The sequence below is a fragment of the Gopherus evgoodei genome, chromosome 12 (assembly GCF_007399415.2).
Source record: "Gopherus evgoodei ecotype Sinaloan lineage chromosome 12, rGopEvg1_v1.p, whole genome shotgun sequence".
Classification (NCBI taxonomy): domain Eukaryota; kingdom Metazoa; phylum Chordata; order Testudines; family Testudinidae; genus Gopherus; species Gopherus evgoodei.
In genome coordinates, this window is record NC_044333.1 from 12,098,390 (window position 1) to 12,120,834 (window position 22,445).

At 42.8% G+C, this 22,445-nt stretch overlaps 1 protein-coding gene across 1 annotated transcript in view; it reads right to left on the reverse strand.

The window, feature by feature from the left end:
- Positions 1-22,445, reverse strand: part of SLC6A2 (solute carrier family 6 member 2) — a 108,037-nt gene extending 85,592 nt beyond the window's left edge. Inside the window, exons 1-2 of the mRNA XM_030581993.1 lie at positions 22,296-22,445; positions 19,849-20,164 (exon numbers count right to left, since the gene is read on the reverse strand). Of these exons, the coding sequence (XP_030437853.1) occupies positions 19,849-20,158 (310 nt within the window). The 5' untranslated portion in view covers positions 20,159-20,164; positions 22,296-22,445. The remainder of the gene's footprint in view (positions 1-19,848; positions 20,165-22,295) is intronic.

Here is a 22,445-nt window from a genome sequence, read left to right on the forward strand (position 1 = left end):
CCTCTGAAACATCAGATGTAGGCCACTGCCAGCTCCATGGCACTTGCCTAAACGGAGCATTGCTCTGTTTCAGTATGACACATACTAGAATAAAACCTGAGTTGCAGCACTTCTGTATAGACTGATTCCTTTTCTACTGTCTTTCCCTGCTGCATGTTTAGGGGCCTAGCCAGGTGTTTGTTTAAAGCCTTTTCCACCCTCTGTTCTATACTTGATTGTAAAAAGGCCAAAATATTGTTTGCCAGGGCTGCAGAGATCATGTTTTCTTCTACATTATACCATCTTAAAGCTGCATTACTGTCACAATAACATAACCCCCTTAATTATAGACACAGATTGTGGGTTGATATCAATTCTAACAATTACATTCAAGAATGAAATGACTTGAAAGTCTAGCTGCCACCTTTCATGCCCACATTTTTCCATTGGCACCATGACTCTTTGCAGGTGACTTGGCCAGTTTAGCCAGGTCACAAATATCCAAAAGGTCAAGTGTAGCAAAGGCTGCCTGCAGAACATCTAGCTCTATCCCTTAGGGAAATCTCTCTTTCATCACTCATGTTCAGTTAGCACTCAAGAGATAGGGAGGCTGATGGAAGTTCACAGCACTAAAAACCTCAGCTCTGAGTGAGACTGCTAGGCTCTGAAAGCATCTAGTTCACAGTGGACATGCTTAGAGGCTCAAGAGAGTTATTAGCATAGTTTTCCCCGTTCTATTATCTTACTGCATTAGCATAGGTGCCCCTGTACTGGGAACATGATGTATAGCCTTGCAATCACCCGCAGTACAGCAAAGTCTCTATGAGAGAAGTTCATCTATAAATGAATGAAGTCAATGAGGCTCCAAACATCTTGGAAAGTCAGCAAGCAAACAACTTGTCAACCTGTACATTAGCAAATCTGTGTCAAGGACAACAAATTCAAGGCTTCCCACTCCCCATGTGAGTAAGAAATATTTGTGGATGATTAGAACAGAAAAGAGCTGATTTTCCAGTTCATGGATCCGTGTAACCAGGTGCAAACATTAGAAGTTAAAATATGTTTCTTAAAAGGCCTGTTACCAGACCCTCATATATTAGGTTTCCCTAGACAGATGATGGCCTGAGCAGTTGTTTTCTCTGGAGTTCCATAGGAAGCTATGTACATAATACGAGATGCAGAGGGTTCCCTGCTTGCTGCAAGGATGGACTAAATCATTTTGTTTCCATTCAGAGGCAGAATATTAGTCACAGTTCTCTCATTTGCTCTCGGGGGGCTCCATTTGTTCATTTCTATTTGTTTGTCTCAATCCAGAGTAATCGAGACTGAATGTTTTCATCATTCACAGATTCATAGGCTCGAAGGGACCGTTAGATCATGTAGTCTGGCCTCCTATGATCATAGACCGCAGAATTTCACCCAGTTACACATGCACTGAGGCCAATAACTTGTGTTTGGCTAAAGCATATCTTACAGAAAGGCATCTAGAAGACATCAAGCAACGGCAAATCCACAAAGTTCCTTGATAGTTTGTTCCAATGGTTACTCGCCCTCACTGTCAGAAGTATGTGCCTTATTTCTATTTTGAATTTGTCTGGCTGTAATTTCCAGCATTTGGTTCTTGATTTTTATGCCTTTTTCTGCTAAATTTAAGCGCCTTTTAGCATCTGCTATTCTCTCCCTATGAATGTACTTTTACACTAATCAAGTCACCTCTCAATATTCTTTTTCATAAGCTACAGAAGATTGAGTAAACTAAACTACTGTACTGTAGACTGTCAGCTTTCCTCTTCTCTACTGAAATGCTCTGTTTACTCAGTGGGCTTTGTGTACTAATTTCACAGAGGCCATAATGAGGAAGAATGTGTCTGTGACTCGTGGGCCATTTTATGAGCTGCACAGTTGCCATGGGGGAGACTCTGCAAGCATCTGAAAATTTGGTAGGAAGTGCGTGAAGTGCAGTGCTTGACTTCCGTAAGTAGTGTTTTAGCTTTTTAATAAGTGTGACTTTGTTCAGAATATTACATGGTTATTTCTGGAAAACCGAAGCACCATGCTATACACAGCAGAGAGAGCACGGTGGTTCTAGTATATTCTCTTTACAACATAGCTCTAAACATTTGCCATTACATCAAGTATGAGTGTTTTTGAAAAACTATCTGCTCTCATTGAGGTAGCTAGGAGCTTAACCCTTGATGTCAATGGGAGTCAAGTTAGACCAGCATTGGATACTTTTGAAAATCCCACTTTTGGTTCTCTATGAAAAATGAACATGACAGGTAAATTACAAGTAGTACAAATGGAATGAAATTCCGCTCTCTGTTGTCGCTCTCTTGTGGGGAAAGTTTAAAGTGATGCTTTAAACATTACTTGTTAGGTCAGAATGGAGTGTCATTGTTGCATTTCTAGGAAGGCTTCTGCTGCAAAATGCAAACTTAAATGTGGTTTCTAGATGCATAGGGTGAGATACTGCAAACTCGAGGGTGCTATGGGAGTGGGGAAGAGCCACGATGCTGCTGGATGCCTGCAACGTAAATTCTGCTCGAGTTAGCTAGAGCTGGTCCTGAGGGGGCTCTTGTGTAGTTCAGCTTGCATCTAGCCAGCTCTGGGAGCTGCTTTAAGGGGTTTCCTCCCCCTCTCAGCCCTTCAGAACACAGTTAGCATCTATGAGGGCACTAGGATGGAGCACGGATTGACAGCCTATGTATCACAGACCATTACATTTCAGTTACCCCTGTATTGAGCCCCCTTAACTTGTGTTTGGCTAAAGCTTCTCGTTCAGTAAGGCATCCAGTCTTGATTTGAAGACATCAAGAGATGGAGATCTGCCTCTTCCTTTGATAGTTTATTCCATGACTAATCACCCTTGCTGTTAAAAATGTGTGTCTTATTTGAATTTGTCTGGCTCCAGCTTCTAGCCATTGGTTCTTATGCCTTTCTCCACTAGATCAAGAGCCCTTCAGTACCTGGTATTTTCTCCCCACGATACACTGTAATCAAATCACCTCTGCTTCCTTTTGATAAGCTAAACAAATTGAGCTATTTAAGTCTTTCACTATAAGGCCTTTTTTAAAAAAAAACAACACATTTTTGTGGTTCTTTTCCTGAACACGCTTAAATTTTTCAACATCTTTTAAAAAATGTGATCAGAACTGAACACAAAACTATATGCAAAGGTAAAATCACCTCCCTGCTCCTATTCACAACTCCTCTGTTTATACAACAAAGAACGTTAGCCCTTTTTGCCACAGCATTTGTTAGTCTCTAAGGTGCCACAAGTACTCCTGTTCTTTTAGCATTGCACCAGGAGCTCATGTTGTTGCTTGTTCACTACAATCCCTAAATCATTTTCAGAGTCACTGCATTCCAAATGGTCTGCATTCCTTGTCCCTAGCTGTGAAACTTTGGATTTTAAAAGGCATTTTGTTGGAACAGGCCTAGCTTCCCAAGTGATCCAGATTGCTCTGTACTACTGCTCTCTCTGAATCATTATTTACTACTCTGCCAATCTGTGTGTCAGCCACAAAATATATTAGCAGTAAGTGTTGATGTACTTCCACATGCCTGATAAAAATGTTGGGCCCTGTTTGCACATGAGCTTGATGCTCCTGTGCAGGGCACTCAGATTCTGTCTTAGGGCATTTGCTCTAGCAGATTCACAATCATTAGCACACACTGCAAAGCTATGCAGCTGAGAGGCAGTATTTTTAATACTGTGTCATTCTGCAAGCTTAAAGGAGTGATGTAGTATCTTTTTCCCAGAGCAACTTCACATGGAGGCAGCCACATTTAAAGACTGGGTTTTTTATTTCCAGGTTGTCTTTAGTTATTTGACAAAACAAAAAACTACCCCAAATGCAAACACCCACTGGTGTTTTTAGGCTATTTTTAGGCAGCATGAGATTCATAACTGTACCAAAGTGAAGCAAAGTGCTCAAGACATCTTAAATCAGCTCTAGACAAGTGCCAGGCAGCTTTCAAGAGCGTTAATGTACAAACCAATGGGAGGTAAATGATTCTTCTCTAGCAGAGTTTTAGAGCAAGTATAAACATCATGAGGCACACTTAAAACTTGTCCTACTGTTCAGTGATTAATCCTATCTTAAGTCCAATTTTTGGACTGAATGACCAAATCAAAACACCCCCTGTCCTTCCAGGTTTTACTAGAGGTCTATCTGTAATATCTAAGTACAGCAAATATCTTGCACTCCTGGCACAGCAGAATCCTTCAAATTTCTGTTATCAGCCAAGGAATATATTCTGTGTTGGTAGAGAATGATAGTTATAATTTCCTACCTGTAAGAATTCCAGTAAATCAAGGTGTTGTTTTGCTCTCAGTCATTATAAGTAGAGTTGTCAGGACCAATGTTTTTGCTGATACCAGTATGGGCAACTGATGAAACACACTCTAGACCAAATATTGTGCATATTTTTTTGCCAACAATATTGAAAAATGTCTACAGTTGAATTATTTTTTGTGTTATAGAACTAAGAACCTATAAAATAGCTCGTGCAATTGGATTTAAATAAAGAAAAGTATCATAGCTAATTATAATTAATACCTTACTAAAGTGAGGCTAACTAGGACTTTGTACAATATTTAAATTAATTTGTTTGTAAACTCTCTCTGGCTGCAGTGATTTACATAAGGGATTATGCTGGCACCAAATTTACCATTACAGTAACAGCTACTGTTGCCCAAACTGCCTTGGAGAAGACAAAAATGTTCTCCATTTATTTTAAAAGATTTCAGGCACTATCAGCTCAGACCACTATATGATTTTAAAATCATTGAATCAGAGTAGATTCCAGCTGATTGCAGATTCTTTATCTGACCATCTTTCAAGTAGAGCTGTGTGGGAAACTAGAGAATTTCACAAGAATATTGCTCATTTTTATTGAAAAGCACTCACAATAGGAAAGCTTCAAGGACCCCCATTTATTATGTATGATAGGGTAGCACTGCCAACATGCTAGATGCAACGCACCTATAAAATGATGCCCCTGCCTTGAAAAACTAAGAATCTTTGGGATAGATTGCATCTTACGCCATGGTTCTCAGCAAAAAGTCTTGTGTAAACTGCAACACCCCAATAGTTGCCACAGGAAGACTGGATCCCTGAAACCTTATTGCCCAGTTATCTTGCCACTGTCCTTTCCCCACATCCAAAGGGATTAAGGGTAGTAATTTGGTTCTGGCCTAAACCACAGCAAGTTACAATAATCGTGGCATTAGCTCAACCATTCTAGCTGGTGCATTGAAATGGCTAGACACTAAACTTCATCCTTTCTTTGCCCGCTCGGTCTGGGAGGGGAGAACGCAGGCACACAGGGTTTTATCTAGGCTACAAGCAAAAGGTTTTTTTAGTTGTTTTTATTTAATAGATTGTCTTATTAGTCCCTTAGCAACAAACATAGAAGCCTAGTTCTCCCTCCATCCAAATTCGCCTATACTCATTCTGTCACTGGCACTGTGTCCAGGGCCTCTTAGCTAGAAATTCCATCTAAGAATGTGAAAATGACCTCAGGGCCCATAATAACTCACTGCTAAGATGAAATGAAGACCCAATAAAATTTGAAAGCAAGGCATTTCCAATCTAAAGTTTTACATGGAAAACAGAAAGCAAATTTCATGCTATGACTGCACAGTACTCTACAGTAGATCAGTATTGCCTGGGTAGTGTTTGGACTGTGTTGTGCAGAAGAAAACGGAAACCTCTCATTGATTATTACTTCTAGTCTCTTTATACCTCATTACTGTAGGGCAAAAGTAGGAAACAATTAAGTGAACTCTAAGAAATCCAGATCTGTTCATTTAGGGTTAGACATTGTCTTTGTCACCAGCCCTTTGTAAGAGGCAATGCATAATTGTGACTCCAGGACTAAATCAGGAGGGACCAAATTACGACTCAGAGTCTGATCCCAGGCTTCCCCTACTAGCTTCAGGGGAGAAATAATCTGCGCCAGCCACATACCCAGTGTTCCCAACATTAGAAAAGGTATGAATCAGGTCCCAGAAAATCATGAGTTTGGCTTAACACCACAAGATTTTTTTAAAAGAAAATTGAGTTCTTTTTATTTGCCTTCTGGCCTTTTGAGCCTTTGGAGTACACTAGGTTCACATTTTCAGACTTTCCTTTACAACCACGAGGGCTAGAAAGTTCCTTATAGTTTGGAATGAAAGCTGAGAGTCTCTCCCAATCACTTGTCTGTGTGAGCTGGGACTCTAGGTAAAATCCCTAATGCATCATAATTCTCATGATAAAATGGTGATCATTTAGACCCCTGAATACTTTGCACAAGTTACTTCACCCTGCACTGGCTCTGCTGTGCTGGCTGGCATGTGGGAGACCGGGGCAGAGTCAAAACTCCATCCACTCCCCACCCATCTGCCCAGGTAGGTAAATAGTAGCCCCATGGAGGCTGCCGTGCTCTCCCCGGTGGGGTTTGATCTGTAATAAGAAAGCTCTGTGCAGTGCAGGAAAGGAGTGCATAGGCCATAATATGACCTTTATGGAGTTAGTTTAAATCTAGTGCCTTTAATGAGAACCACAATTTATACAAATCTAATACTCTGTTCATTATTTACAGGGCGTAGTATTGAGTGAAGACTAGCTCTTACAAAGTGAAAAATCTTCTGCACCGGCTTAGTACCAAGACTTTTTTCTATTGCCTTCCTCTGGAAGTCTGCCTACTCAAAGCGCTTAAGATATTCAAGTCAGATACCTGGGGTGAAATCCTGGCCCTGATGAAAATCTTGCATTGAGTTCCTTGGGGCCAGGGTTTCTCTCTTTTGTTTTACATATAAGAACAAGAACATGGATCTATGGATTTTTAAAATAATGATACAAAACTACATATTTACAAGTAACAAATTACAGACAAGCTGCAAACTATCAAATTCTTCACAAATATAAAATCCCCGTTCTCTTCAACTAGTGATCCCTAGTGATCTCATGTACTGGTGCCTTTTACTTCTTTCTCTTTAGATAAGACACAAATGCACCTCTTAGCACATGAAATTCCTTGATTTTGTCATAAATCTTAAAATGTGCATTTGAAGCAATTTCATTACTAATCTCCTAACAGTGGAGCACAAAAGCTTTTCATCCTCCAAAGGATCAATCTCTTTGAACATCCATGGATAGTTGCAGTCCCATGTCCTGATGAAAAGTCATGCAACAAATGTAGTACTGATTCAGCTAGTGACTTCTTATCCTTGCATTTCTATAACACTTGTGTGAAAATTTCTAATATTGTAATTACTCCAACTTATTTAACTGTTATCTCTCATCAAAACAAACATTTCACTTGTATCCCCAGCTGTTTGAAAGCTTGTCATGCACAAGTAGGATCAGACTTTGAGACCTGGTGAGAGGGCGATGCAAGCTTTAATATTGTAAAAAATACAGGGTGTGGTTCTGTGTTCTAGGATTGCAATAGTGAATGTAATATGGAAATGTGGATTGTTCAGTCCATTTTTAAAACAGTTCTGTAAGGTTGCACAGGTAGCCCTCTAAGATTCAAACCCTTCTGAGAAATCATCTCTGCCCTTTTCCTTCCTTCCAGTAAAGGGATATGCCTCCACTTTTATGTTAGCCTTGTTTCAAATGGACCAATGGCTGGTTAATTTGAGTGACACACTGTTCATTTTTGCACAGTGTTCCCATCACCATTACTACACAAGCCAACTCATGGGTGCAATTAGGCAGCACTGAAAGGTGCCAGTCCTAGAATGTTCTAATATATGAAGTGCATCAGAAGATTCAAGAAAAAGAGCCAGTTGTGAAAGACCATTTTCATTGTTATACAGTTGTCTGATGAGCTCCAAATGTTCTGGCTATTTAAATACAGTACATTGACTTTACATTAATTATCCGTTTATAAGGTTTTATTGCTCCACCTTGTGGTCTAAAAAAAGTTTTGGTCTGTTTCACATTTTATAGAACAGTGTGAGTATAAGAGAAAAATGCCAATCCTTCTTTTCCCCCTGCATTTAAAAAGACATTTCTCCTTCAGTAGTACCACATTGGACCCATTCTAAAAATGTCCTAAGCAAACCTTTGATTATTTTTTTCTTCAGGTTTGATCAGCTCAGGATAAAAGCTTATTTCATTGACAATACATGTCATGTACATTTGTCCATGCCATTGATGGACCAGAAGACCCATTGTTGGGCTCAAACAATTCTGCAGGCTTATAAGAAGATGAATTCTATGTAGTTTTCTACCACCTCTACTTCCAGCACATCGACGACACACACAACTCTTACTCAACCTAAGGATGCTGTAGTAAGATGTGGTTCTTTAGCCTAGGTTCCTGCTCCTAATTTCAGTGTTTGGAAATCAAGGGCTATTCTTGCCACCTGCTTCCCCGCCCCCCAGAGCACTGATAAAAATGTATAAGGGAGTGATACTTTGATCCTTCTAGCACTAACATCTAAACTCCCATTGACTTCAGTGGGGCAGAATCAAACCAATAGGCAGCTCTTGTGCTCCAAGGTTTCTTTGTTATGCTGATGTGACAAGCACGTTCTAAGGAAGGAGTTTATACCAGCAGGCTGTGAGGCATATACTATATATATAGTCTAATAACAGTCTGATAGTGATGGATTCCTATTTTACACATGCTTAAAAGGTAGAGTTTGAACTCGAACAACAGTGATAACTAAACGATAGCAAACCAGTTAATACACAGCAAGACAACAGCATCAGCAGTGGTCTATATTTTTGCAAGTGAATGATTGTGTTCATGACTATTTAGACAAAGATTGAGAGCACTGGAAATGAGCATCTTCTAGTGAAAGGCAAGTCAACAATGAAGGCAGCTTTCCTCACTGCTCTCCCAACAATCAGAGAGCTCTGATCATAAAGAACTGCTTAAGGGGTGGCAAAAGATAATTAACTGTCCATTTCTACCTGACTTCTGAATTTTATGTCACTGTGTTTCATGGAATTTCATCCACTGGAAACTTTGAAATGTCATTTTGGATGAAATGAGTAAGACAGACAGTCCTCTGTTGGACAGATTCAGCTTCAGAACTGTAGTCCCTAAATCTCAGGGTATTGTGTTGTCACCTCTGTTATATTTTGGTAGAGACACTGCAAGGCATATTTAATTATAGAATAGGGGGAAGATAAGCACAATAGAAAATAAAATAGTGAATAATGCTGATAAGGTACGTTAGTTTGAGAAGTTCACATCTGTGACCTTCCCAACATAAGCTATAAATAAATAACAAAAGAACAACATACCAAAATGCAGGCAATGCTCTCTTGTGGTTCTGGTGCTACTGCTTAAGGAACAAGGCCATTGCTTTCAAAAGGCTAAAGCTAGGCAGACAAATCCTATATCCAGGCATATAAGCAGCCTAAAAGTGCTAAGCAATTGCAGCTCAAGCATCATATCTATCCAATGCTTTCAGTGGGAGCTGTGAACGTTCAGCACCTCTAGAAATTAGATTTTGTCCCAAATAAGGATTCAAGTGCCGGATTTGTTTGTTTGTTTGTTTGTTTTGTTAAGCAGCCAAGCTTGGAAAATGTCGGCATGATGCCTTTAATGTGGAACATGTATTCTAACTTAGGGAATAATGCAGCAGCACTAGTCATTTGGGATGAAATCCTTCCTGAGCTGTCATAGAAGACCCAAGATTCAGTGGAACCACCACATTTCTAATGCAGGGAGGAGAGAGAGAAAAGGGAGGACTCAAGAGCTTCTTGCACATCATGGTGGTTGGGCGAAGGTGGTGATGTGGGGGCACAGATAACAGATATGTGGCCTGTGTGGATCCTGTGACCACAGACCTCATGTGGAGGGGAAGCTGGAGGATGCAATCACCACTACAACCTTAGGGCCAATGCTGGAGTCTTTCCTCAATCAGTGCTCAGATCAAAGGCATTTCAGTCAGATTATTTCTCCCTTGAACAGGGACTAAATACCGTGTCAGAGAAAGGTTTCCATCTCCAGATGTGGAAGTCCCCACTCACAACCCACCGTAAAATAAATGTAGTTCTGAGATGCAGGACCAGCAAGATTAAATACGAGATTCATGACAGATTAAAGCTTCAGTGACCCACCTTGGCTAGTAATTTGAGATTTGTATCGCTGGGGAAGGGAAGAGTCTCAGCTTTTTAACTGGATTAGGCTCTTTCTTTTAGAAAATCATAAAATCTTGGATTAAAAATCAGTGTATTTGCATCTCTTCAATGTGAATAAATAGAGACTTTTGCCAGAGTAAGGATGGACAGATTCTTTAAATCAGGATAAATTCCTGCTCACCCAAGCAGCTTCATTGATTTGAGTGGGCATCTAGGGTGATCAAGATCTGCCTCAGCTTCTCCTGAGTAACTTTCTACTAACATTGCTCACTGTCACTCAGTGCTCCAGTGACAGGGTTAGTATTAGTTCCAAAGTAACAGAAACAAGGTTTGACTGTTTTCAATGCAAGATTCCCTGGAAAATCTCATGTCATGTTTTTGTATCTGCTGTGTGAATGATTTGAATGCTGTGTAGGAGACGGGAAACACTAGGAATGAGGAAGAACTAGTCAACAGATCTGGACTTGTGCTATGTCCAAGAAGGTACTCATGCAAAATGGTTATTGAAAAATGTCTTTTATCGGACCCTGTCTCCTGCAGTGCAATATTTTACAATGACTCCGATGCCTCTCAAAATATAGGAACTTGCATCAACGTGCATGTTACAAACCATTTCCCCCCATGCTTTTGAGAGAAAATAGGTCCATAATAACCCTAGCTATGTTAATGCTGTGGTGTTTATGAGAGAAACCAATAAGGGAATTCAGTACTTTTGCCCTAGATTCCTAAAGGTTCTTTACTCATTTTAATCAGACAGTGAATTGGGGCAAAGGCACTAGTAGTGATAGCCATTAATGCACTCTCAATCAAGTGGTGGAAGGATGAAGACGTATTCTATTTTAAATCTGTTCATTTAAAGGTGATGTTTCTTAAAACTACTTGCAATGATTTGAAACTTTTGCCTGCATTAAAATTTGCAGCAAGTAGACCAGTATATGACATACTGATTTTAATCAGGGCTTATTTAAACACAAGTTAAAATATTACACCTCCCTCAAGCCTCACTCCCCCCACCCCTTTGTGTGTACACAGTTTATTAGAGCTCTGCAGATCCAAATATCCACTTTATATCTGCAGCTATCCACATCTGTGGACCATTTTTGTGGATCACAGATGGATGTGGATCCAAATTTTATACCTAAAACCTTGCAAATCTGTGGATATCCACAGATCATTTTTGCAGATCGGATACGGACACAAATTTTGTATCCATGCAGGGTTCCAACATTTATATCAGTACAAAGGTGCGTTATCGAGATAGATATACTGCATGGAAAGCAGAATACTCCATAATGCTATAACCATCTTTATACTGACACAGCAATGCAATGTGTAGTGTGGATGAAGCTATAACTATTTCTCTTAGGGGTGTGACTTATTTTTTACTGAAAAAATTAAACTGGTCAAAAACTGTGTGTAGACCAGGCTAGCACTATGGGCAGATCACCATGAATTCCCTCCCTCAGTTGTCTCTTAAAATTTTTCAGCAGGTGCAGTGAAAAGGGTCTGTTGGTTATTCTCATTAGGGGTCTTTTCTGCTTTCCATTGCCTCTGTAGTTCCCACTGAATTCAATAAGAGTTTAAACAGCGATCAGTGAGAATGAGTCTGGCATTTCAGCTTGGATAAGTATCAAAAAATTAGGATTCTTAAACTACACTGAAGTCCTGGGTCTGCTTCACTAGCCTGCTATATTTACAAGAGAAGTCTTTCTAATGTGACTTTTAGAACTTCCCTCTTCAGATAAACTAGAAATATGATGAGAATAGGCTTTCTGGTGATACTTCAGCATTCCCATTTCTACACCAAACCAGCAGAAGCACAAGGGGATGAAAATGAAAACATGAATCAAACCTTTCAAATGACACCCACTTTTAATTGTTATGTGGTGCTGTTTTGCCCATCTTTGCGGTAGATGCTACTGAAATTGTATCAATGGATTTCTAATCCTTAATTGTGCATGATCTGTTCCTTCAGTCCCCTTCAGCATTGTTAGAAAGGGACACCTGCATTCTGTCAGCAGCACTGATTAATCTGCCAACAGTAATACTAACCTTGTTTATTATATGGCAAGCACTGCATTAAGGAAAGGTGTTTAGCACCTACTGTAGTTCCTAGAACACCACTATTTTCTTTCTGTGGGAGTGTGGATTGGGGCATCTCTCCAAACAGATCAGAAAAAGAATTTATTAGTGGCAAATCTGGTCTGCCTTACTCAGGGTACATCTTTACTACCTGCCGTATCGGCGGGTAGCAATCGATTGCTCGGGGATCGATATATCGCGTCTCATCTAGAGTGATATCGATCCCCAAATGCACTTATATAGATTCCGTAACTCCACCAACCCGAACGGATTTGCTGAATCGACATGGGGAGCCGTGGACATCGATCCCGCGCCGTGAGGACGGTGAATAATTCGATCTTAGATACTTCGACTTCAGCTATGTTATTCACGTAGCTGAAGTTGCGTATCTAAGATCAATTTTCCCCCGTAGTGTAGACCAGCCCTCAGTCTTACAGACCTCAAGATAATCCTGAATAGTATACAGCCCTAAAACATTTCACTACCATTAACCTGCTCTTGAACATCAAACTACAGCCCACTGGAAGCAGTTCAGGGAGATGCAAGTTTTCAATTCAGAGACAATTTAGCTGGAAGTTTGTATTACCAGTGTTGCCAACTCTCATGAATTTGTCATGAGTCTCATGATAATTATTTTCCTTAAAGCCCAAGCTTCAGGAGTCAAGTGGATGCGTGATGATTTCAGCCTTCATTCTTAGAGGAAAAAGTAAACTTCTAGTTCTCATGACTGTGGAGAAAGCTTCAACATGTGACCCTCCCTCCCATGCACCCTAAAGACTCAAAAAGCAGAAGGCAAATAAAAAGAACTCCCAATCTATTATTTTTTACATAATCTCATGATTTTAAAGCCAATCTCACAATTTTTTATTAGCCTGACTCATGATTTTTGAACATTTGGGGTCAGTAATACTGTATTATTATTACTATAAATACTTGTCATTTATGTGAGATTTCATAGTGTCCTGAATTCAGAAGTCAGAAACTCAATTTTGAATAGGTAGGGCTTCGATCTCTTGAGACAGGAAGAATGTTATTCCTTCTCAGATACTGGCAACATCTATTAAGTATCTGATGTAAGTCAAGTAAGCAGGGCTACACTCACCTATAACCCCACAAGGCCTGGGCCTGGGACACTGCAATTCTGGGGCACCATTCTGGTGAGGTAGCAAGACTGATGGTCAAGTGGAAGAGAAGTAGCAGGGAGATTGTGAGAAGCATATGACCAGTATTCTGTTAGCTGCAATGCTGGTTAGCTAGGAGAAGAGCTGACTGTGTGTATGGCAGAGGACTGATGGCCAGCCAGCAGGGGCTAAGGAATGAAGAAGTGGTCCTGTGGCTCTGAAAAGAAGGGGATGTTGTCATGTGGTGGGAACACTGCAATCCCTTAATCTGTGATTTTTTTTTCAAATCTGCCATTTACATGATACATTGGGACCAAAGGCTTATGAACACATTGCAGAGAGGGCCAGGCATAACATTTTGCAGGATCTGTGGGAGTTCACTGGCTTGACACAGCTTTGCTAATAAAACTTGGATACTCTGTATTAGGAAACCAAACTTAACCACTACATTTGAATTCAAACTTTTTATTGCTCAGTGAGGCCCACTCCAGGGTAGAGCTTTCAGTGAAATTGACGGAGATTACTTCAGATGTTGATTACATAATTTTGAGGGAATACAGAAGACAATACTCCATAGGTTACTGTCATGTGACACAAAAAGTAGAATAAACAGGTTTTTAATGGTGTGCTGCATTTCTCTGCTAAAATATAGTGATTGTTGGTGTGAATTGTGCTTTGAACCAAATATAGATAGGTACAGACCTGGAAATCTATCAGTCTAAAACACTGAGGAGGAAAAGCCTCTATGAGGAGATTAAAATATATCTATTATGATACATATTTTAACAGTTCCTCGGGTATATGACTTTTTTGTGAATGTATGAAAAGCTTAATTTGACTCTTATGGTATAATAAGGATCTGGTGACTAATCTGACAATTACATGCTTCCTAATGAAAAGTTTGAATGTGATCTATCTTACCAAATAGTTGGATCACAAAAAGTGCATGATAGTGTAACAAGTCTTTTTTCTTAGAAATTAAATTCAAAATATCCTAGGTCACATTTCATTTTGTTTACAAACTACAGGAAAACATTTAAAAATGAATAAATATGAAAATAATATGTTGTAATTGCTCTGTTAATTAATGCAAAGTATCACCTTACATGCATCCACAAGGAGTACACTAATGAATCATACCAGTCATTACTCAGCATGTAGTTGCTCAACTTCATTTGGCATCAGTTTGGGATATTAGATACCTTCTAAACTACCAATATAACTCCTATTCCAAGTTTCTGAGAATCTAATTTTAAAGCAACTAGATGTGCTGGAGAACTCTTTGGGGCTCTATTTGGTAATCCTCACTCGGAAAACATCCCACTAAATGCAGGCTCATGAGAAATGTATAAGAAGTCAGGCATCAGACTTGCCTTAAGTACGTTGATATTGCCTCATTAAGGAAGAGTGATCAGACCTTAGATACAGAAGTAAAGCCAGGAACTGTGTTTAAAAAAAACCCAAAACTTCTTATAACCCAAAACTTCTATAAGAGAAATTAGTTATAATAAGGCTCAAGAATTTATGAGCATAGGGAAATCAGAGAAAACTGGCATACTTGATATCAAGGCATTTCACACTTTACCTACTGAAAGCTATAGTTTTCTTTTGTGTTGTGAAGGCTAGTCAAGTACAATAATTCACAACAACTGCTGATAGCCCAAACCAGTTTAGAATCAGTCAAGGACCTCCTAGCTCTAGAGTATCATTTTGTCTGTCTGCCGGAAGCTGCAGTATCTGTATGTAATTTTCACTGTCACAGAGTAAATTAGCTTAGAATAATATACAATGGCCTTAGTCCTGCACTCAGTGAGAGCCAGCTCAGGACCAATATATTTGAACTGAAATTTTCCTCTTAAATAAATCTTTGACCTGTTTCAAACTGTAATTCTGGCAGACACTGAATGCCTTCACCTGCAAGAAAAGCAAAATCAGTGACCACAGGTAAGCAAAATAAAAATGAACACTCAGACTTTTTAAATCTCACTAAAGTTTTTTTTTCATTTTGCTTTGCTTTTTAATGACTTATTGCAGGATATTTTGGAGAGCTACAGTTGCTCAGGCAGGGTTACATTCTATCTCTGTGTGCAGAAATCCCATTGGAGTAACTCAGCAAGATATGCCAAAAACACAGATGTTTCTAGCTATTCATTTAATATTCTAAATGGATATTAGAATATTAAATGAATAGCTGAGTCCTTCTTACTCTTTGTTGTTGTTATTTTATTGGGAGCTAGTAAAAATAGAAACAAACAGATGTTTTATTTTTATTTATTTTTAACACCAGTGATGCAGTTTATGGACTTGCACACTGTGACAAACTAGCAACCAATTATATGTCCCCGCACTTCTTGCATGTGCGCTATTCCCATTCAGGCTAATGGAAATTGTCTTTGTGTGGAACTTTAGGTTCTAGCCACAAAGGGCCATATCTCCGGTTCTTACACAGGAAAGTCCCTGGAGTTTGCCTGACAAAGGAACTCAAGGATCTGGCTTATAAGAGGTGGGTATGTATATACATACACATCCTTGTAACGTTCCACTTTGAATGAGGTGAGTCCGGTGAGTATTCAGACTTCCCTCCTGTAAAAAGCATGTTGCTTCCTACAAGTGCTCTCACTTTGACATCATGAACAACTTAATCTTTACAAGCCTGGAAAGGCTCTAGTATGCGGTGTTTTCATTGACAATGTCTAACCTATTCAGAGTAACACAGGAACCCAGACAGCACTCACACAGTATCCCCCCTTCCCATTGTAATAGGGGGATTTTCCTCCACATAATGCTTTCAGGAAGGATCTTTCATGTGCTTGGATGTTCCTGTGTGCAGTGAGCCCTAATATTGCCTTTATTGATTACAGATTTTGGATTGGGAATATAATTCTGTTCACCAATATATCACAGTACTTTGAATCTAAAAATCACATGTAGCCGTAAGAAGAAAAACAATGGTTAGTTCTGCCCTGGCATTTGAGAGAACTTGTTGCAGGCCACTCCCTCGACTATAGGAACATGAGCCTTAATCACATTTGTCTACTAGTGTTATAACCGGCTCTAGCTGTGTTTATTTACTTTGTAGATCTTGGTACACTCTATGTATAGAACGTTTCACTCTTTCCCCTGTACAGTCAGGTCCTTTAAGAAGACCCTTTTAAACATCAAAAAGGAGAACAGAAACCCTAGATGATTTTTTAAAATTTTATTTTTAAAGTCTTGAACGTTCTATTCAATTGGTGCCGTTGCCAACTCCAGGAATCCAAGTGGATACCGCATCTCTGGCTAACTGATTAGCCAAACCAAAAGCTACTTTGATAACTGTATCACTTCTTTTTTTGGTTGCTTTTCGAATCACATTTTGTGTGTGTGTGTGATCTCCTGAATGGATGTGTAAGCCAGTGGTTAAATTCTTAGGGTGACCAGACAGCAAGTGTGAAAAATCAGGACAGGATGGGGGTGTGGGTAGGGGGATAATAGGCACCCTAAGACAAAACCCCAAATATCAGGACTGTTCCTATAAAATAAGGACATCTGGTCACCCTATCTATCTCTATATATATCTATGCTCTCTGATCAAACACTTTACTACATTTGAGTCAGCAAAACTCACTTGAATGCTAGTGGGATTCTCTTCTACAGCAGTGAGAGAAAAGCAGCATTGCCACTGTTTTGCGCCTACAGTAGCAACTTTCACAGGCACTGCTGTATTTGCAAATCAAGCCTTTGAGAACACCTGTGGTTCTCAAGGATGGAGAGAAGGGAGTGAAACCCAGAAGACATTCCTCTTCTCTGCATTGAGTTGCACTCCTCAGCACCTCTGCTGCTGCAGGGAAAATACCTGAAAAACCAGAACCCTTCTATGTCCAGATGTGCAGCCAAACTTCACCCCGGCAAAGCACTGAGCTGGCTTGAAACTACCTAAAGCAGGTTCACTCACCCTTAGTCTCCTCTGCCCAACTCGCTGAGACAGAGACTTCTACTTCCTCACCAAACAAGCCCAATGCCTATATCAAACATGGTGGTGGTGGTGGATGGAAAAGCATTCAGATACCAGAGAGATAATTGTAGTCGAGTGAGACTAGATAGAAGGTAGTAGCCAAGCCCACTCTGTGGTTCTGTTTCCCACTCCTCGGGCCTGAGCTGTACTAAGAAACGGGGCCATGTCTGAACACTATTAGCTGACACGCTACTGACCATGGTTTAGCAATCGGCATAGATCCAGTCAAGTCATGTTCAATATCTAGGTGTGATTACGCACTGCAGTTTAACCAAGGCTCTGAGGCAGCCCTTCCCTGGTTACCTTCCATGCTGAGAACAGCACTTAAAGAAAAGCCCTAGCTAAGTGACTGCCCTCTTCTCAGAAGCTGACACTCCTGAGCACTAATGGCAACCCATCCTTTCCCCCTCAGCAAAAACAAACCTCCTCAAGGGCCAGAAGGAGCTGTCCTGCTAAGACTGTGTTAAGGGAAAAGGGAAGGCTGACTGTGAGAGAGGAAGGTGGAGGAGCAGAGGCAGCAAAATAGCGTTTGCAGTCTCCAAACCAATAAGCAGAGCTGCTCTGAGTTTCTGAAGAATCTAGTTAGCATTGGGGGGCCCCGAACATTCAGGGGCCTCTCAGCAATAACCCTGATTTCACTCTCCTGCTGGTGGGAAGAGCGAAAGCTTCCGAGTGGCAGCTCACAGGGTGCTCTATGGGAGAGTACACTAGCTCTGTCTGTTATCTGTGTATATTTCCAGAGAGTTCAACAGCACAGTTGACCCTCTGATTTAGTTTTTGGGTTATATAATTTTAAGAAGTCATGTGGGAGTTTTTGGTCCAGTAGAAAGAATCCTCTAAAAAGCCAGGCAAATACCAGCAGCTATCTCACACTTTTTTCCAGAAAATCATGCTAGCTGTGTCTAAATTGCCCTGGCTGAAGTTACAATAAACAGCTAACAAAGAGCTCACAGAACATGAAGGAAGATGCAGAATCCTGTCCCCCCTGTGCCTGAACTACTATCAGACTACTAAGGAAAATGGGAAGAATCTGACTGGAAGTGACTCAGAATCATGGGGGAAATGAGTTTGATCATTGTAGACTTTACCTCTTTCTGTTTCTCTACAGTGAAATAGGGGGACTATGCCTCTCTCCCCCTGAAAATAAAATACAATCTGTTCACTGAATGTCAAGTAAACAGAAGCTCTCCAAATAGTAGATACATGTAGAATGGCATGAATAATGATGTTGATACACCTGCAATAGACCTCAAGGGTCACCTACCTGTCTCCTTACAAAGCGGCAGTGCATGGCGCCACAGTATCTTGACATGTCTGAGCTATCTTGGATTGAATCAAAGTGTATCTGGGGGTTATTTTTTTCAGTTGCTAACAGCTGGCACACATCTGTATGGGTAGCAGGAGTATGGTTTACCTGATCTCCCTCCCCCACCTCCAAATATTTGGTGGTATTAAAGCAGGCTAAGTTTTGAAGTACCAGCCCTTACTGCTATCAGCTTAAGTTTTAAGGAAGAGATAGTGAAGATACAATGACCTACCGTACAACTCAGTTGCAGCTATCTACATGGAGTGGGATTTTCCTGCACCATGTATTTTCTCATAGGAAAGAAAGACTTTATGCTACAAATGTGAAACCGTTAGTCTTTATCACCAAGCAACCACATCACCGAGACATAAATAGCTGCGTCTCACAGTACATGCTTTCTATCCAGCCAGCCATCTACCCAGAGCATTGAACGTTCAGGCAAACAGTCTTCCATCTGGTAGATGGGGTCTGTTCTATGTGTGATTTGTAGGCACCCACAGATGGTGTTGCCCCCCCCCCCACACACTGTGCAATGGAGTATCAGCACCAGCAGCACCTTAAATTTCACAAGGGATGAAAGAGGCCTCGTGTTTAAGGTCCTGCTATAGATGTGCTAGATTATTTGAATTGAATATGATTAAGGTGGGTTTTTTGGCTTGTTTTTGATGTGCAGAAGGGGTTTTCATTTTTTGACAAGTCTTCTGCCCATTGGAGACAACACAAAACCAAAAAAACCCCTCAAACTGCACACTAGATAGTGGAAATCAAATCCAGAACAAAAGCTGTGTCTCCCTCAGAAACTTTTCACTGGCCAAGCTACAACTTTTCCAGATGCTCTTTTACTATTCACAGGTCTTTTGCCCCCATATACTCCCCTCAGATCTTTTGCAAAACTAGCCAACTTACATAAAACCAGCTCTAAAGGACTAAAGTGGCTGCCGACAGTACTAGCATCAATTCAAAACTTTTAGGGGTGCGTGTGTAATTCGTATCTGATCGATTTCAGTGGAATAAACTGCAAGGGAGCTCTGAACCATGCTCTGCAGGGAAGGGAAGAGGGTTTCTAGAGTGGAGGAGGGAGCGCTCCCTGCCCTAGTGCCCTATAGCTATTAACCAGGAGAGGCTAGAGAGACCCAGAGCAGCTATGATTTCAGCCAGCCTGTAATACAAAAAAAAAAAAAAAAAAAAGGCTGGAAACTCTGGGAAGTGAATACTGCCCTACGGTCTAGCCCCGGGGATGGGAAAGCCCCAGTAAAATTGTGCTCTTACCCCCTCCGTTTTTGTAGCAGAGGTAGGGAAATCTCCAGACATTGGCCAGGTCCACAGCGAATCCAATGACCGAGAGAAGGAAATCGATCTTCTTGCCCCAGGTCTCCCGCTCCGGCTGCCCCTCGGCGCTGTAGCGCAGGCTGGAGGCGGCGGGCAGGAGGCTGCTGCTGGTGTACTGGACCCCATTCTGCTCCTTCACCAGAAGCAGCTCCACGTCCTTCCTCGGCGGCGACGGCGGCGGCTGGCCGGAGCAGTCCTGCGCGGGAGCCCTCGCCGCCGCTCTGCGCTCGGGCTGGCTCCGTTTGCTCATCCTCGCCTTGAACACCCAGAAAGAGAGCTCAGGAGGGGGTGGGGGAGAAGGCGCTAACGGAAGTGCACTTTCCGCTGGAGGCGATGCTGGAGACGCCGCGCTGAGGCTGCAAGTGAGCCCGGGGATCCCGCGCGGGACGGAGCAGGTCCCTAGAGTCCCAAACTCCGGGCCCGCTTCCCCCCGGGAGCGCCGGCTGCCAGGCTCGCGGCGAGCCCGAGCCCCCTGCCCCTGCCTAGGCGAGGCGCGAGACCCGTGCCCAGGCCACCCACCGCCGAGGGGTCCCTGGCATGGGCGCTCCAGGGGCTGCCGGCTCCCTGTCCCGCTGGCTAAATAGGGAGCAGCCCCAGCCACTCCCCTTGCACCTGAAAATGTCAAACCTCCGCCCGCCCGCGCCACAACCCCCCCCCCCCCAAGCCAGGCGCCCGGTCCTACCGCCCGGGCAGAGCCTGGCCCCGCTGCGTCTCCTCCCCGCTGCCAGCGCTCCCAGCTGGGGCCGCTACCCGCCGGGGGCCGGCCAACTTTCGGCCGCCGGAGCTCGGACAGAGGCGGCACCTCCTGGTCCAGCAGCGCGGAGTAGTTGAGCAGGGCAAGGGGGGGGGGGGGCTGGATCCAGCGGGGACGCCAGAGCTGGACGGTGCCAGCGCTGTGGCACCACGATGCATTGGCGGCTGGACCCCCCCCCCCTCCCCGAAGCAGGGGTGGTTAAACTCGGTCTCTGTTTCGCCCAGGGACTGTCTGGATCCGGTGGGATCCAAGTGCCAGATCGGGGCACAGGCGCTGGAGCTAGGGCTGCTGCAGTGCCCCCGGCTTGAAGGGGTACCCGGGCTTTCCAGTTTGTCTAGAGAGGGCTGAGAGCCATTGAACCAGCGCCCCTGGGTCAGAGTATTCGCAGCCCTGCAGCAGGAGGAAGCCCTGTAAAAGGAGTAGAATTAGGGGACAGAATTAGGGGAACTGGGGTCTGAAATTGTCTGAATCCAGGGGGATAGGGAGTTCTCCAGAGCTGATCTGCTGCATCAGGATCTAGGGCGGGGGTGTGATTCCTTCCCCACCCCCATAGCAGGGACTAGACTTGTTCTCCCTTTAAGCAGTGGAATTTGGGGGTAGGGCCAAACATGGCAGGGTCCAACTTTTTTGCCTTTTCCCCAGTGATTCCACTAAGCAGCCCCTGCCCCTGCCCCTGCCCCTGCCCAACTTCAGGTCAGGTCACAGGCCCACTTGCTTGCGTACATGCCTCCCCCAGTGAGGGGGGGCCTCCTCCTGCATTGGGAATGGATTTATAATATATTGGTGCCAGCTGCACTGTGACAATGCCAGCGTGACCTGACAAGGCGTTTCAGGTACCTCCTTGAGTTTAGAGGGTGAGAAAGGAGCCCGGTTAGGAGAGGGGGAATGTTTGGGAATGTAAATCCCTCATCCCAGACCTATGTGATCCTCAGCTGTGCCTTGGCTCCTACCCCCGATCTAGGCATGGCATCTCAACACTTGCTGAAACTCTCCAGAGTTAGAGCACACTGAGAACACATGGCACCTAGATATTTGTAATTCCTGCCTTCAGCCTGGCAGAATAAATCACACGCACAACTCCTCCCCCGCCCCTTGCACACACCCCCAGACATATTGCTCATGCTTCCAATTTACACACTGCCCCATGCAGTACCTTACTGCACAGGTGCCCTCTGGAAAGACTCCATCATCTATGCACACACATACTACACAACTAGCCTTTATAGAGCCTACATACGCTCACAATGTCCTCTACAACACACACTAGCTATACAGAAGGGGCACATTTACTCCATGCCAGTACAGCCTAGCCCCGCACACCTCTCCATGGCCCGCACTCTGTAAATGCTCCATGCTGGGTGCACATACCACACACACATTCCTGGGAACCACCACCCTGCCTCCCCCCCCACTACAGCTAGAACCTATCAACACATGCTGCCGTAGAAACAATCACCTGCTCTAGACACACATTCTCCAACAACACTCAGAGCAGGTGCACAACCCCTTCCCCCCTCAGGAGCATCTGCACCTTGGGATTAAAAACAAACCCTGCTTCTAATCTAGTCATAAAGAAACTGCACTCCCAGCCCCACCTTGCAGCGCCCAGAAGCAAACATGCTGGCAAACTCACCAGATGACCCTGAGAAGGGCTCTGTCCTATGTCCTGGCAGCTGGGGGGCAAGGGGCAGTAATGAAGGAGGGATTGCTCTCTCTGGGGTCTACCACACTAGTCCTTCTTTCCTTTGGGGCTGGAAATGCCTCCTGAAGCAGAAGCTGCGGG